This window comes from Ischnura elegans, chromosome 11 (assembly GCF_921293095.1).
Source record: "Ischnura elegans chromosome 11, ioIscEleg1.1, whole genome shotgun sequence".
NCBI classification, from domain to species: Eukaryota; Metazoa; Arthropoda; class Insecta; order Odonata; family Coenagrionidae; genus Ischnura; species Ischnura elegans.
This window is the reverse complement of record NC_060256.1, coordinates 82,032,107-82,048,901: the sequence shown is the minus strand read 5'-3', so window position 1 is coordinate 82,048,901 and position 16,795 is coordinate 82,032,107. Positions and strand designations below refer to the sequence as shown.

General features: G+C 39.9%; 1 protein-coding gene across 3 annotated transcripts in view; it reads left to right on the top strand.

Annotated features, from left to right (window-relative positions):
* LOC124168540 (homeobox protein homothorax) overlaps positions 1-16,795 on the top strand; it is an 822,993-nt gene that overhangs the window by 41,520 nt on the left and 764,678 nt on the right. For all 3 annotated transcript variants that reach the window (XM_046546881.1, XM_046546882.1, XM_046546880.1), the window contains exon 3: positions 6,304-6,445. In XM_046546881.1, the coding sequence (XP_046402837.1) occupies positions 6,304-6,445 (142 nt within the window). The remainder of the gene's footprint in view (positions 1-6,303; positions 6,446-16,795) is intronic.

The window sequence follows — 16,795 nt, the reverse complement described above, 5'->3', positions numbered from 1 at the left end:
AAAATAATAAATCGGGGACCGAAAAAAATCATCTCCCTACATCCGCGAACGGACCGCGAAACTGCTGTCGCTTTTATCGCGTGTTTTGTTTTTTTTTTTTAGTTTCCCTTGTCCTCTTTCGCGTTACGCTTTTGTTTCTTTCCTTCTTGGACTCCGCTTTCGTCTCCATCCTCCCATCCCATGTCCTAACCTTTTCTGGGAGAGCACCGACGTGCACTTCGCCGTTAAATTTGTAATTGCGTTATCGCGCGCGCTAAATCTCCCCCCACCCTCCCCTGTCGTGTCAGAATGAACCAATAGAGAGGCGCCCACGCAGCTTGCATATATCCCGCCATCCTTTGCCTCACGCGCTCATAGGAACTAACCTTTTGTCCTCCTCTCTGGGATTATACCATGCTTCGTAGCATTAAAACTGATGGATAAAAAGAAGATGGCTATTTCCCCATATCCAATTCGTGGAATTGGGGTAGTTAAGTGACAGTTTTAATAATTACTCTTTTCCTTGATGTATAGAGGTATACTTTTGGGAGATAAAACGAAAGCGTATTACAAAATCCCGAGGAAGGCTTCGTACGCCCCAAAACTAAGTCCTCAAAGTACATTTTGGAATTGCTCCCTACCCTGAATATATAATATTCTCACGCCTGAGGCTTAGTCTGGGGCTAACTCTATCCTCACCTATCCAAACAAACCTTCGGGTTAAATCACAGAGTGAATGAGTGATTATAAAGTATCATAAAAAATAATATGTGAGAACCGGAAATGATGGATTTCAAGCTTTTAACCCCTCTAAACCTAAAAGTTTAAAGAAAGAGGGAGGACAAAAATTGGGAACTGCTTATTATTTATTGTAATATTGCATAGCCAATCGATTATCAGTGGTAATTTGGTTTGCGATTGTAAATTGCAATATCCGATCGATAATTTTGATGCCCTTATTTGGAAGCAAGGATGTTCAGTATGAAGGATGAAATGATGGAGAATATAGGATATACCTGAAATGGAGAAGATATAAGGTGTATAGTGAGATAAATTTTATATTTATGCCAACGTTGAGATCCTCTTCTGTTCACTAGTTGTAGCACGGTGTTCATGGAAAACTAAATAAAGTTTTTTTTCTTGTTTTTTACTATTATGTTGGTGATAATTGTGCATTTATTTTGTTAATGGAATTTATAGCGTCATATAATACGGATGACAAGATGGTCAACACAAGTTAGGTTCGCGTTCATGTTTTGACTATAGTTTAGGTAACCTGAAGATAGTATTGATAGGTTCCAGAATATTTTCTATAAATCATCACACTGCCCATGTGACAATATACCTCGCTAATTTGTGCGATCAAAACTTTTCGCCGGTAAAAAAAAACGGCACCTCACCCGTTCCCCAATATTTTGTTGCGCGGACACAGTATTCATTTTTTTGTCGCGGAAGAATCCACGGTGAATATTTTAACGGGCGAGTTTCATTTTTTTTCTCGGTCCCCCCAAAAGTTTTTTATTTATTTATTTATCAAATCCCACGAGGGATAACAATGTGATTCGGTGGGATGAGACGGTCGAGCCGTTTTGGACGCCATGGGAAGAGAGTAAGCGTAGAGGTAATTCGCCGTGAAATATCGGGCAGAGCTCATCGAAATTGAATGAGAAACCCATAGGTATTGCATTTTTTTTTCTCTTCCACCCGTAGCGGAGAGGACAGAGGAATTTTTTTTGGAACACAGTGAAGGGATCGCTGGTGGAAGAAATAATAATCGAATCAATAAACGATGGAATTCGAATTTTTTCTTTCCCCGGATCCTCAACGTTTTTTTCCCAGCATACATCTCTCTCCTCCCGTTTATGCATTCGCTTTTTTTCTCTAATGTCCCTTCGCTCCCAACGGAATATCTATATTTTTTTTGTTACGTTCGGGATACCGTGGATATTTTTTGTCGTAACTCAAATTCCGAATTCCTTCAATCAAGCGAATCAAATTAAGACTTCCGATGACAAAGGCGATTAAGCCGTTCCCCCGGACCTTCACTTGAAAATTATCGCTTTGCTTGAATTTCCTGCAATCATTCTTACCTAATGCCTGAAATATCGTTATTCTCCATGCATCTTTAATTTTTATAGGTCTCGGTTCAATTGAAATACCACAGGAGAGTCAAAAGCAAGAAAAGTTGGATCAATGAGCAAAAGCAATTGATGTTAAGGAATGATAATTTTTCCTCCATGCATTGAGCATGGATTTCAATAGGTTAGAATACACTTTTTAGTCATGTGACTATGGTAATTTTTATAGATTTCTTTACTCTTCCATTGGTCATGATTCTGCGTTTATTTTATTTATTATAATCCTTAGCGTCATGGAATACTGATGACAAGATCGTCACCACGGGCTAGGTTCTCGTTTATACTCTATTGTTCACGTTGAGGTTAATGTTTTGGCTAAAGCTAGCCGTTGTTAACTGACTGATAGATCAGCAGCCCAATTTACTATACCATTTAGACTGCAATTCGGGGAATTTTGGTTCAAACCCATGCGAATGAAAATGATATTTCCTCTCGGAAATTTTAGAACTTGCTTTACACTTTTTTACTTATTTTACTGTCTAGTCCCGATTACTTCCTAAAATCTTCCGCGGAAATTAACTGAAGAAGCGAGGCAGGAATAATTGGCCTTGGCTTACTAGTCTCCCTTGCCGATGCTTGTAGATTCGGGACCTGCCGCCGAGGGCCCCTTTCCAGCAGTCCCTTCCCACTCCACTCCGTCGTATTCCCCTCATTCTGCCATTCGCCATCCCCATTATGCAAATCCAGCACCCCCTCACACCCGGCTAAAAACACCGCCTTCTCTTCCCATATACACCCTCCGCCATACACCCTTCCAGCTGCACTTACACCCTACTGCTTTCCCCTCTACCCGATATCCCTCTTATGGTTCCGCGTTGAAGCTTTTGAATTTAAATCGTTACTTGAACTGACTTGTGTACAAAATCGTCGATTTTTATGGCCACGACGCCAATTTGGGTCGATTTGCTGGAATTGCACGGTTGGCGATAAAGATTTACGGAATCGAGGTGGTGTTTTTCATTTTATTCTCCGCACATCTATCGTTCCTGTTTCAATCGTATCTTGCCCCAAGGCAGTCTCCCGGTACCGAAAATGTGTTGCCAAAAGAGGTGCTAGTCCCGGATCCAGTTCGTTCTTGAATAATTAAATATCCCGATAATTGAGATGTCTGTATGACTGCAAATCGTTTTTTAGCAAATAATTTAAATTTCATGAAGGGAGTTTTTTACGCTTACAAATATCTCAACAAGGTAAACTATATCTTTTCTTTCAATTTAGAGCAAAGTAGGATATAAATTTGATCCTGTTTCTTTGTGGTGGATCAGTAAAATAGTTTTATATTTCACTGCGTTCCTATCAGAGCCTAATTAGGATAAATACTTGACTCAGAGTATTCCAAATCAATCACTGCGTAGAGAATAAGCCAAATGGTCCTCTAAATTCGATTAAGACTCGATCGCTTCTTATAAATCGTGCATTGGCATGAAACTTAAGAGACACATTTCTCAAATCATGTAGAATATATGATGAAATTATTATTACGTACAAATATTTCACGTTAACTTGGTAGAATTCATTGTAAAATGCGTAAGGACTGTACACAATTCAGAGTTTAGTTAAATCAAGTTCAATACGTCTTTATCAATTTTGAAAACTCACTGAATTTTTTCTACTATTCCACCATTCATTCACATTTGTAATACAAACCATCTATTTCTAAGTAGTAATTTGTCAAATTGCTTGTGTAATTTTGAATAATTTGAGTATTTAGTATTAAGACTCTAGGGTTAAGAAAATTATTATTCACGAAATAGCCAATTCGGTTCTAAAAAGCTGTCATCTTGCGTAAAGTATGCATAAATATGTCGTAAACTTCCACTCGATGAAATTAGTGAACGAGTTCACAACGAAATACGACAGTTGAGACAAAAAATGCGGGCAATTAAGTTGGCATTTTACCATGGTGATTGCTCACTTCCTTAACGTCTGAGAACTTGTCTTAATCTCTTCTCACGGCGATTATCTCTTTACCGGATAATAGTGCTTCGCATGCAGTACTTCGTTGTATTTGAAAAACTTGGTTAAATATTTAAAATTTATTATTTCAATGATTTCAATATCCAACGTATGGGTTTCAACATCATAAAATTTATAATTTTCTATTTGCGATACTTATCCCCAATGGAATTTTTCCAATTAAATTCGTAGCTTTTTGTGAGCAATCATCAAAGAAATTCCCTATTGTAGAAATTATGTTATGCTACATGTTTTATTATAGTTCATAAATAATATTTTAACAGTGAATACGATCCTCCCGTGTTCTTTTTACCGTTCTTTCAAATACATTGAAGCAAAAAGAACTGTTATAATCTTCCATGGAATTGCTTTTCATGAAATTAATTAACTCCATACCTTATTTATTTGTATAATCTCCCTATTTATACTAATAGGTCATTCGTCTTGTAAATGTTAAAATGATACCCTGCGTGGGAAAATCTGTAAAGGGACATTTTGCATTAATTTGCATCGATGATTACGACTCTAAACCGTGCAGTCATCTCACTGTGGGTTTTTTCCTCTTGCAAGTAATGCATCAAAACTTTTATGGCCCATGTCAAACAATTAACAGCACTTATTCAATCATTGACACATTGTTTTATGGGTACAACACTAAATAAACTGTAAGGCTTGATGTAGACCATCTTCAACTGATAATTTAGTCATATTTTCATGATTTTAATTTGTCTTGTTTGCTTTTTTTAATTTGGACGTGATCGGTGTTTGGTGCTGTGTGCACCTCGTCGTTTTGTAAATAAAATTATAGGGACCGGTTTGTGTGCAAATGTTGTTCGGTGAAACAGAAAGCTGCTCTGAGCAAGTGGTCTACTTGATCTACTACTCGATTCTTTGTTAAACCTCAACGTGATCATCTCAAAGCTACAATTCAGTGTGGGATTCTGGACAGCTGCCTCTTGCCAACACGAAAGAAGCAATTCTTTACCTGCTCGGAAATTAACACAGTTCCTATAACATCTATATATTCGTGATACTGATGGCTGAGACATATCTTAGTATTCCCTCTCCTTGTTAGTGTTTCGGAAATTGCAGTTAGTTCTCTCCTTAAACAGAGTAGTTGGAGAGGGGAATAAGCTACAAAAACTCTTCGATGCTGCATGTAATGATACAGATTGATTTTTTTTGTAATTTTTTCCATCCCGTGTTCAATAGGTAGCTGAGAGTCATATTATTATTATTACATAGCGGAAAAATGAATATGCCACAATGCTTAAAAACACGCTAACTCAATATCACGTGATTAATTATCTCTCAAATGACATATTGGGATCAACAGTGACCCCACGTTAAGCAATATTATTTCCATATTTTAACACTGCCTGCCTGGAGGCTCCAATCGTTTATAACAATAGTAAATAAACATATCCAGAGTTGATATTCTAGTTGAATCTTCTACATGGGCCTATTCTTACTTGCAAGGAAGATTAAAAGCAACCAAAATTTCAGCCAATTTCTAATGTGGTAATTTTTAATCCTTCTTTGTGTTTCGCCCAAACTTAATTTTCCGCGTCATTTATTCATGAATCAATGAATCTAATTAAATGAATGCAAAGTATCAGGAGTTTTTGTGGGGTAGTGTGGTCCTATTTCTTCCTTTTTCCGTGTACGAATTATTCTATAATCATTGGTCAGAATTAAATGAAAAGTGAAGTAATTGTTAATCAGTGAAATTATGAAAATGTAGCACCTTTAAATAGCCTGAAATTTAAAAGTAATATTAAATTCTCCTATTTTAGCTTTAATATTCCTTAAAAATTTTAATATCATATTGCTGTTATTGATTTTTTTACGAAATTAAACTGTTAAATGTAATATAAATGTTATGCTTGCATTTTCCCGCTATGTAATATCAATGGAACCTTGTGACAAGCCTTATAGCTTAGAAGGACTAAGATGTAAATTCAAATAAAGGCAACCATTATTATTAAAATTGATTTATGTGTTCGCTAAATGGTAGTTTGTGAATGAGCGATTTATTTACGCTGTTATAATTATTATATTATGATATTTTCTTTGTCGTTGATAATAAATGTTTTTTTTAAGTGAGTGGTTGTTGTTCGCCTTCTCTAATCTCTGCGATTTCTTCCATGCCTCTTTTTGCCGTGGTGGTGTTTTCGCCGGCCTTGCCGCCGTCTCCTCGGCCCGCGATCGCGCCCGCCTCTCCCGCCAGACACCCGCTCTTCCCCCTCCTCGCGCTCATCTTCGAGAAGTGCGAGCTCGCCACGTGCACCCCGCGGGAACCCGGCGTCGCCGGCGGGGACGTCTGCTCCTCCGAGTCCTTCAACGAGGACATCTCCGTCTTCTCCAAACAGGTGAGTACCCACCCCTCTCAACAATTACACCATTATACATTACCGTAGACTTACCGTAATAAGTTGATACTTAGCCTATATGGGTCTGCCAATCATTGAAAGCTTTTATTGCACTTACCGTGTTGGAGTTGATGTTTGGTAGAGTGCGATGCAATGATGGCAGCTTTAGTTTCATCAGAGGATAGCGTTATAGTTTTCGTCGCTTTCTTGAGAAAACGAGAAACTTTCATCTACATATCAGTTTTATCTTTGAAATAGTACTCAAAGCCGAACTCATACAATACTACTATTATTCATTTTTTACATAAGGGGATTGATTTTCTTTGGTAGCTGCTGAAATATGGGTATACTCCACCTCCATGGTAGTATTTTCTGACTCCTTCTAATTTATATTGCATTAGAATCCATGTTCTTTCCTTCCTTGTAAGGTGATTCTTATTATATCATATGTGTGATCCAATTTAAAAAAAATCGTGTATATTTCCTAACTCCGAGGAAGGTGAAAGGTGCCACCGAAAATTTAGTTATGCGAATCTTTTTATCTTTGATTGTGTCTTTTGCCGTGTGTGCCCAGCCTGGGATATTTTCGTGTTATACACCTCATCGAGGAACATCTCGAAGTATTTATTCTTTATAAGAGTTTATACAGTTAACCTTTATGATAGTAACGAAATATAAAGTTTTATATCTTTGTTTCATGAATGGCGTTGCGGTACCTTTCATTTACTGCCATTGCTTCTGTCTGGCAACAGTTTAAATGATGAAGCTTTTGAACCGTTGATGAGGACTTGAAATTTCGATGGATTGATGTTTTAGAACAATAGGCATAAATAATTCGAGTCTAATCGTAAAGGCCGTTTTACGTGGGGCACGGAATTGGGCAGGTTAGAACTGCATTGATTTCAGCAAGGCATGGAAATGCGCGAATGCATGAACGAAATTTGAACAGGGGCTATTTTGCCATCTCACGTCCACGCATTCTCGCATGTGTTTTAACAATTCACCGCTTTACACGACGCAATCTTGACTGCGCCTCCTTAAGGCCGTTTTACACGGTACACAGAATTGTGCAATCTGACGTGCTTGCGAAGGCGCGATCAAAATTGCGTTGTCCATTTTAGAAATTAATGCAGCTCTACCCTGAGCAATTCCATGCCCCGTGTAAAACGGCCTTCACACAGATTGTGCAAGTGCGTGCCCCGTGTGAAACGGCTTTAATGGCCGGTACGGAGAGAATAGAGTATTATTTGCACGTTCCGTGTTTCTTGACGAGAACTCGCTCGCAGGTATTTTCTGTCGAGGCGTACTTGCAGGGCCTGTGGCAGACTACATTGTAGAGGTTCTGCTCGGTCCATTTCCTCGTGCGACAGGTACGCTAGACGTTCGTGGTTTCCCGACACAGGCCTCGCATCCCAAGCGCTCTGGCCTCCTCTTTTTTCCACCTCCCTATTCTTCCATTCTCGTCTCTCTCCTTTCAACTTCTTTCTCTCTTCCCTTGCGTTCTTTTTTCCGTCCACGTAACTCGATATCCTCCGTCCCTCTTTCCTCCCCGGCCTGCCCGCGCAAATAATACAAACTCCTCTTTTCGCTGCTCTGCCTTCTTTCTTTTCTCTTTCCGTTTGTTGTTTTTTTTCGTCCTGTTTTTTTTCTGCCTTCTCCGCATTGGGAGTATCGCGTTATTATTATTTTTTACTCCACCACCGTCCGGGTTCAAGGCTTCGACCGCCTCAATGTTATATGAATGCCTTGTTTGCTGGGTTCTGGCGACGATGTTGAGGTAGGGAGAAAATATTTTTTCATAGCTTGAAGTTGGAATGGGATATAAAGAGAAGCTATTTCATTAGTTTAAAAGTAATAGTTTAAAGGGCGTGACTTGATGGTAATCCTTTATCGTAGGAGCTGAAGGAATTAAAACTTTGCTTTTTCCAAATATTTATTTTGTCCGAACATAGTTTCGTTACAGCGTAATGTTTTCATACACTTATCACATTGCGGATGGGCCACGAGTTAACTCGAGTTTTTTACATTCTCCCATTATATGGAACCTGTAATGATAAATCGTTACAGCTTAATCTAAGCACTGATTACATCATTAGACAATGTTTTAAACTCGATTTCCTTTGGGTTTTCATTAGTCATTGAGTAATTAAGCTAATTAAAGTTGACGGCCATAAACCAAGCTTTCCAGGTAAATTCCCGGCCACGGGGGGCAAGTTCGAAAAAGAAATATTCTACATTTAATGTGTTCATCGGTGCAATAATTTTATAATAATAATATTTATTTAGCCCTAGTTGTAAGTTTTTGACTCGGGCATAGTTTAGAGTAACCAACAGGCTACTCGGTGACTTGCCCTGCGGACAAGTGGCGGGAGATTTTGGTTCGGCATACCCTTTCGCAAATAACCCGTGGTGAGCTAAATACTTGCGTTGGTAGATTGTTGTGGGGGGCAAAAGTGCGCCGAACTAGGTGGCCGTATGCGTGGGTTGACCATGCGGCAAGAGGGCACTTGGCAATTACTCCACTGGCCTCGGTCTCTTGCGCTCTCACCACGCGGATCAAAACCCAGACCCCTGCGAGAAACCGCAATCCTCCCGAACCAAAGGAGCGGGTTGAATGGCGAAAAGAAAAAAGAAAGATGATCGCGGAGCAGGAGGGGGTGGGGGGGATGGTTGTCGGGATGCGATGGTGGGGTGAGGGTGGCCCAGCTTCCCTCATCCCCCTCCTCCCTCCGCTGGGATGGTGGCAAGTCGGGAGTAACGCAGCCAGCTTCTCGGTGTAACATGAGATGTCCCAGGAGAAGGCCTCCGGCCGGGGGCACGTACGACGCGACCAACCTCCTCCTCTCCCCCAGTCCCCCAACTCCACCCCCAGCCTCCAGGCCCAGAACCTCCCCCTGGACATGCCACCACCCGAACTCCCAGCTTGTACTTGAGGCTTAGCTTGTTCAATGGGGAATTTTTGCCATCTATATCAGTAATCAAAATAAATTGCTCTTTTCCGATGTTGATAATGTGTTTAGGAAAATATTATGCCGAATCGCCGGATAGCCTGTTGGTACGAAATGATAGAGAAATCATATATGTAGTGGTTCGAAAAGCATCTTTAGTGGTTAGATTAGTTGTTGGTTGTTACAATAGTTGACATTCATCGAAACAAATGGAATTTTCACGTTCCTCATTTTAAGGATGGCTGTTGATACCTTGGGCTTGCATCGTCAACTCTATTCCAATGGCCATGAACAAGATTGTAAGTGACCACTGGGAATTTATGATTACTCAATGTTAAATATCAATTACATATGAATTGTTGGCCAAAGATGGTCATGTACCTATTATTGAGGACCATCTAATGAGATCGCACACCATTTATCAAAGTTGTTAGAAGTTATCCTTCGATACTCGAGTGATTAAGAATCGATAATGGATCAAATATCTAGTATTCGGCTGTTAATTGATATAAAAGTTGGTATATATAACAACCGATTACTGCTCTATAAATAAATGAAATTCCGCACCGAAGTAGGTGCCAACATTAGTATAGCGGATTAACGTGAGTGCTTAGGTATGCTGAGGAGCAGGTAAGATTTTCCAGATGGAAAAAGTATCGTACTACTGAGCTTACAAACTCTCAGTCCGCGTGTCAGCTTAGAGACCGCGCTCTTTTGTGGCTAGCTCCTCTGTTCGCGAAATTCTCGCGGTCGGTGGCCAGAGGTGAGGTAAATGTCGCTTGCTTTCTCGAAGGATGTTCGTGTGACAGGTTTTTCCAAAGTTTTGGGTCGGTGAACTCAGGAAGGTCGTTTGGGCCGGATTGGATGGAATTGATGGGTATTCCGGATTCAAGAAACATTTCCGAGTTGAAAAGCCGTTTTAATGCGGAGACTTAAGATGTTTATTTTCATGTTCGAATTTTAGCTCGAAATCGATACCGTGAGATGAACCTCGAGAAACATGTCATCCTCCAATTTAACGGTTGATTTTGGCTTTCTCCTGACCTTTTGGATGACATCGTTCCATTTCCTCACATGGCCACTTTTTTATTATACTCTTTTTTCTTAGCATGATTTAATTTTGCAACAACGAGCCTCTTTGCCTGATATCACATTAACAAATTCCAGCACGTAATGTAATACATTTGGTTGTGGCTATAATTCCCCATCAATTCCTATAATTGTCTGATAGAAAAAGTAATTTGCATATTGGTTCTTCTTTTGAGTTTCAACCAATGCAACAGTCCCATTCTAAGACGTGCCTTCGTCACCGTTATTCGTGAAGTGTGAAATATTTTTTAGGATAAAATCAATTTAACCATGAAAGTAATCGATTATCTAAATTTTTACATTTTAATTGTACAAATTACGCCTTTTCTTAATTTGCGCCATTTTAGCGCAATTAATTTTCTTTTGCGTTGCTTAATTTATTGATACTTAGTTAGTACCTGTCTTCACGTAGTTTTTAAATCGAGGATTACCCTCCGTATCGCATTTAATACTGTCGTGGATTTTCCATTAATTACCGTGCCTAAGATAGAATGAAAGCCACTTGGAGGCTTTCGCAGTTCACGGCAAACTCACCTAATGTGGGCTTTCGAAGGGACGTCTTTCTCGGATCGATTCAGTCTTCAATTTTCCGGCTGCGGCTCGCCATGAAATGGCCGTGAACGGCCGGGCCTTATGCGATCCCCACTGATTCTGATCTGGCTTGGAATTTAACACTCGCATCGGACGGATTTGAACCGTGAAAGGAGTTGAAAGAAAAAAAAAGGCGATCGAGGATTAGAAACGAACCGGAATCCATGAACTGGATGGACGCACTCATTAATGAGAGCCGATCTTCCATTCTGGACCTGCACGTCATCGCGCACATTCTAATCCGCCGCCCCTCAAACCTTACTAGGAAATGATATTTGCGATTCATACTTGACTACGCGCAGAATATCAAGATGCGTGTATTGTCTCATCGAGTGGTGGTCGATGATGAAAATTATTTTTTGTGGTAGTTTTCCATGCTTAAACTCACGAACTAAGTGGTAAAAAGTAGTCTTTAAGGAGGAATAATTAAAGTTATCGATAATTTCTGGCATAAAAAAGTAGATTTATTAAAACTGTACATGAAACGATTGAACGGAGTACGTTCAGTTTTAAGTAGCACAAAATATTCGCAAATTTATTCAGTTATTTCAATTCATACTATTATATACTATTTTCCTTGGTATGAAGTCCGAGAAATATTAATCCGTTCAAAATAAAGTTTACCCAAGTTGGTGATGTCAGTCCTTAGATTACGACTTCTTTTTAAGTTTAGTTAGGTGAAACGTGAGATAATGTGTGATAGCGCAAATCAAAAGATCAGTACATATTAATAAGCAGAATTTTAACACGTGTAAGTAGATAAATAAAAATTTGTTCTGATCCACTATAATTTAAATGATAGTGTAAGTTACAGCCGACAGGCCTTACCGCTAGGGTCATTTGAGCATCTCCTAAGTACCTCACTATTGCACCTATTTATTGGAACTGGAAAATGCTAGCAATTTTCACCGATTATAAGAGGAAAATTACAAGTGTTTATTCCAATATGGAAACATCCCACTACATCACTCTTAGTTCTTCTGATTTTATAAACTCAGTAGATTTAAAAACAGTTTTGTTCTACTGATTCATTGTTACATCTACATTACTTAAAGCGTTACGCCTGAAATTATTGGATTGATAGACTTGTTTATTTTTATTCTTACATTACGGTTCACTCTCTTCTCCTTCCCATTCCTCCGTCTTGATCTTCACCCGCTGGTCACCACCGGGTGATGAATGAAACCACTTTCACCACGAATTCTCGTTCCTCCGCGTCAAGCTGGCTTCTGCCACGCAAGATAAGTCTTCATCTGCCCGAATACCCAGAAACTATGAAAGGGAAACTTGTGCATCTCTGCATGCTCTTGAGTTCCGTCCTTAATGTATGTTGAAAGAACCGTGGCATGAAGGAGACGTTTTGTGGAATAGTGACTCGTCGGAGTCAGTCTGGGAACTGTGGGGACTTGGTTAATATATTTAAGTGAGCTCCTCTGCTTCTATTTTTTTTATTCACTCTGTATTATATCGTGGTAACAAAATTTCATCCCTGGTTTAGTCTCGCTTTGCAATTCAGAGCATGGGTTTACGTGAATTCGCCACGGAATTCCAACCTCAGTTTTTAATTTCTCTTCGAGAAAAAGTGTTCGAAGTCTTCCTCACACATCTAATTGTGTTGCTAAAGCTCTCAAATTACTGCAAATATTTTATTAATTTCCTTATATTAGCCTAAATATTATATTAGCCTGATTCAACAGCATGAGAGATTGTAATCCTTCCATTGCTTTTCTAATATGATAAATTTTTTGCTTATTCACTTAACCATAAGCATTATTTTTTAAGTAGCCAATTTGCTTTCTTCCATCCTCAATTACCTATCAATTGGAAGAATTTAACTTCATTCCATTTTATGCTTGTTTATTATAGATTATGAAAATTATTAATCGTTTTTCTGCTATTCTGTATCGTTGTCAAGTACTATTTTGGCCATACCTATGAGAGATACGTGCGACAATGGATCACCAGTTTTGTTGGAACGTTTTCCTACTTATTGTTAGTGAAAACAACGTATTAATATCATTGTAACTTGCCTTCCTTAGATGCTCAGGTGTTGCAACGCATTGCTCAAGATTTGATATTAATCCGTATTAGTCTTTAACAGTCTTCTTAGATGTGTTGAGAAAACGTAACAACCTACCCACTTCATTGTCAGATTAATGTATACCTTAAGCATTCAGGTATTCATTTATACCTGCTCTTTTTTGCCAATTTAACCAGATAATTCGTCATCCTCGTATGCTTTATTTAGTGATTGTTTCACTTAAAAGGTTGTGTTTTCCTTTAGGTTACAGTAATTGCTCCGAACCAATTAATTAAAGAGATATGAAGAAGTTATTTTTCTAATTAATTTTATCCCCCGCAATCTCAATGTTAGTCATCCACTTAAAACGATAACATCTCATCAGCTTGACAAAAGAGTGATGATATCCTTCGTAATACATAGATATGTATGATATGTTTTTTTTTAGATATTCGTGAACACCTCTTCAATGGAAGCTGCTTTTTTCAGAAATGCTTTTCAGTATATTTTTTTTCTAGATTCATACTTTCAAACATATCTGGATTCATCGAGAACATTTTTTATCGTTAATTGGTATGTATTAAAATATTTGAAGCATTAGATAAGTAATGGACTAATAATGGATGTCACTCACAACTTGTCAGTGAACTTGGTGGACTAGTTAGTCTTTTGCTGCCAGTCCCCTTATTCCTGGAATGTATTTTTGCCCACTGACTGACTTTCCGGGCGGTGGCGTGATAAGGATTTGGCCGAAAGAGCTCGCTATCAAGGCTGTGAAGAGGGGTGAACAGTATGTGATGTTATTGGCGATTATTGCCGATAGTTATCTGAAATGAGAAGATAAAGGAAAAACATGGTTATGCACTTGAAAATATTATCTGAAACAAAGGAATAGTTGTCATTGTGATGGGATTAAAGTGGTCTTTTTGTTGATTTTTTATGCACGATTCGATGGGAAAGTTTGCAAAAAATATTTTTATCAGAATTAATCTTCCGTCTTCTGAATGCATTCCTTTCTCATATTCCATTATTCGGTTATATTTCGGATAACGGTTGCGGTACATCTTAGTTTATTATCATTGTTGAAGTAATTTGGGGGTTGATGTAGGATATGAAACGAGAAACGATCGAAGGAGATATAGGGTAGTTTCCTTCATCAAAGAAAACGGAATGCATTGATTGCGATTCCTTACCCACCATTAGTGTATTCATAATATACAAATTATTTTGAGTAAATTAAATTATATTCAGAAATTTTCAAACACGCGAAAACGCGACGGCTACGTATGAATGCTGGGAAAACTCCGTGTGACGTCGTTCTGGTTCCCGCTGCCGCAAGTAAGGTGACCTTGGGGCGAGGCTAGAGCGCTGATACGACGCAGGATGCTAGCAGGTAGCAGACTACCCTGCTATCTGGTAGCGCTTGGCTTAAATAAGGATTATTAATACCTTATCAAACGAAGGAAACTTTCCGACCTTAGCCAGTTTTAATAGGTGATTATTAAGACATGTTTCCCTGAGCTCTGTGCCTCATGCATGCATTGGTAATCTCAGACGATGTAAAACTCCTAAACTAGGTCCCAGTGACGTCACGTGGAGTGGCATCGCATGGGCGCCAATATGGCATTTTTCAAATGGGGATAAAATTGACCATTGCCATTCGTCTAAAGTGGGATTTCTAAAACCAAATTATTTGTATATAATGAATACACTAATGGTGAGTAACGATTCGCAATCAGTGCCTTTCGTTTTCTTTGATGAAGGAAACTAGCCTATTATTGGAGGAAATTATCATGTTGCCTTCAGTGATCCGTGGTGTTCCCGTGGGGAAAATCTTACTCATGATGGTGAAATGAAGGCGCTAGGATGGAACACGGGAGAATGGGGTAGAGGTTGGACGTAAAGTATACTCAGGAGTGCGGGTAGGGTCTAAAGAGTGTGGTTGGTGGCTTCGCATGGCGACGAGGCTTCGCTAAGCCGATTGAAGCGGCGCGTTGCTCTTTTCGAGTCTGGCGAAAAAATTTCATAAAAGGAGCATCGAGCTATTTCCTCGCGCGTTCCCGACCCGCTTGTCCCGTGAACCGCGGGGGGCTTCCAGAGAGGGTCGGACTTCGGGTGAGGTTAGAGGGGGTAGGGGCATTTAAACTGTGTGTGTTGCGACCCCCCTTCACGACTATCTCCGCAAAGCTCCCCTTTCACCTCTGCAGACTCCTCGAGCCCCCTCCCCCCCCCTTGCTGCTTTTTCCTCAAACCACCACTTCCCCACACGCTTACCCCCCCAACTCCGCCTGCCATAGGCCCAAGCACGCGGCCTGCTAAGGGGGGGTCACGTCCGTGCCCCCGCTTAAATGGTGGCCTCACGCTGTTGCTCACTTTTTTGGCGAGGCGAAATCCTCATGTCCTCTCCCGTTTTTCACTTCCTGAGAGTCTCTACACCACCTGAGATTATCACGTTGCGTGCTATAAGCGTAATATTACCGTGAAAATTCGTAGTTTCCCATTTTTTTTAACGAAGTGGTACTAGCATCTAAATAAAAAAATTAAAAACAACTAACTTCATTCTTTAAAATGATACCAAACACCTATTACTCGCGTCAAAGGTTGGTTGATGAGGAATAGGGTGGTTTCCTATTATTTTTTGATTGCCTAAATCGAAAGATTATTACTCCTGGAGAGCGCATTTAACGCTCTTAGATTTTCGAATGGCGATGTCTGTTTTTCGTGATGAAACGAAAAGTGAAAATTTTCAAGCGCGCGAAAACGCGACGGCTAAGTAGGAATGCTGGGAAATCTCCGTGTGATGTCGTTCTGGTTCCCGCTGCCGCAAGTGAGGTGACCTTGGGGCGAGGCTTTGAGCGCTGATACGACGCAGGCTGCCAGCAGGTAGCAGAGTACCCGGCTAGCATGTAGCGCTTGGCTTAAATAAGGATTATTATTACCATATCAAACGAAGGAAACTTTCCGAACTTAGGTAATTTTAATGGGTGATTATTAAGAGATATTTCCCTGAGCTCTGTGCCTCATGCATGCATTGGTAATCTCAGACGATGTAAAACTCCTATCTACTCGTATAGAAACTAGGTCCCTGTGACGTCACGTGGAGTGGCATCGCATGGGCTCCAATCTGGCCTTTTTCAAATGAGGATAAGATTGACCATTGCCATTCGTCTAAACCTGTATTTCTAAAACCAAATGATTTGTATATTATGAATACACTAATGGTGGGTAACGAATCGCAATCAATGCCTTTAGTCTTCTTTGATGAAGGAAACCACCCTATTACACAGTATCGAAAATGGCCAGATCTACGTTAGAGATCTACAGTACCTACTATGGTCAGCTCGGTAAGAATAATCCGTAGGACTCCAATCAATCGTCTGGCGATAAAGATCGTAACGAACTAACTGGTTCACTTAGTTTTGAAATAGAGGGTCATCTTATCAAGAAAATATTCCCGGGTACTACCCCGGGTCAAGTTTATAATGGTTGGCGTTTCATTACTCGGTGGTGGTGTTGGTATTTGGACGAAGCGACAGACAGCTGAGGCCATTTGCGCCATAGGGAAGGGTATGGAAGGAGGAGGATAGAGATAGGAGAGAAACCCGGCGTCGGAATGAGGCTGCTCCTAACGAAAGGCGCCAAGGGGACCACGGCTTAACGTCCCATCCGACGGACGGAGCGCTGCTCTTCAAGCGCCCTCCA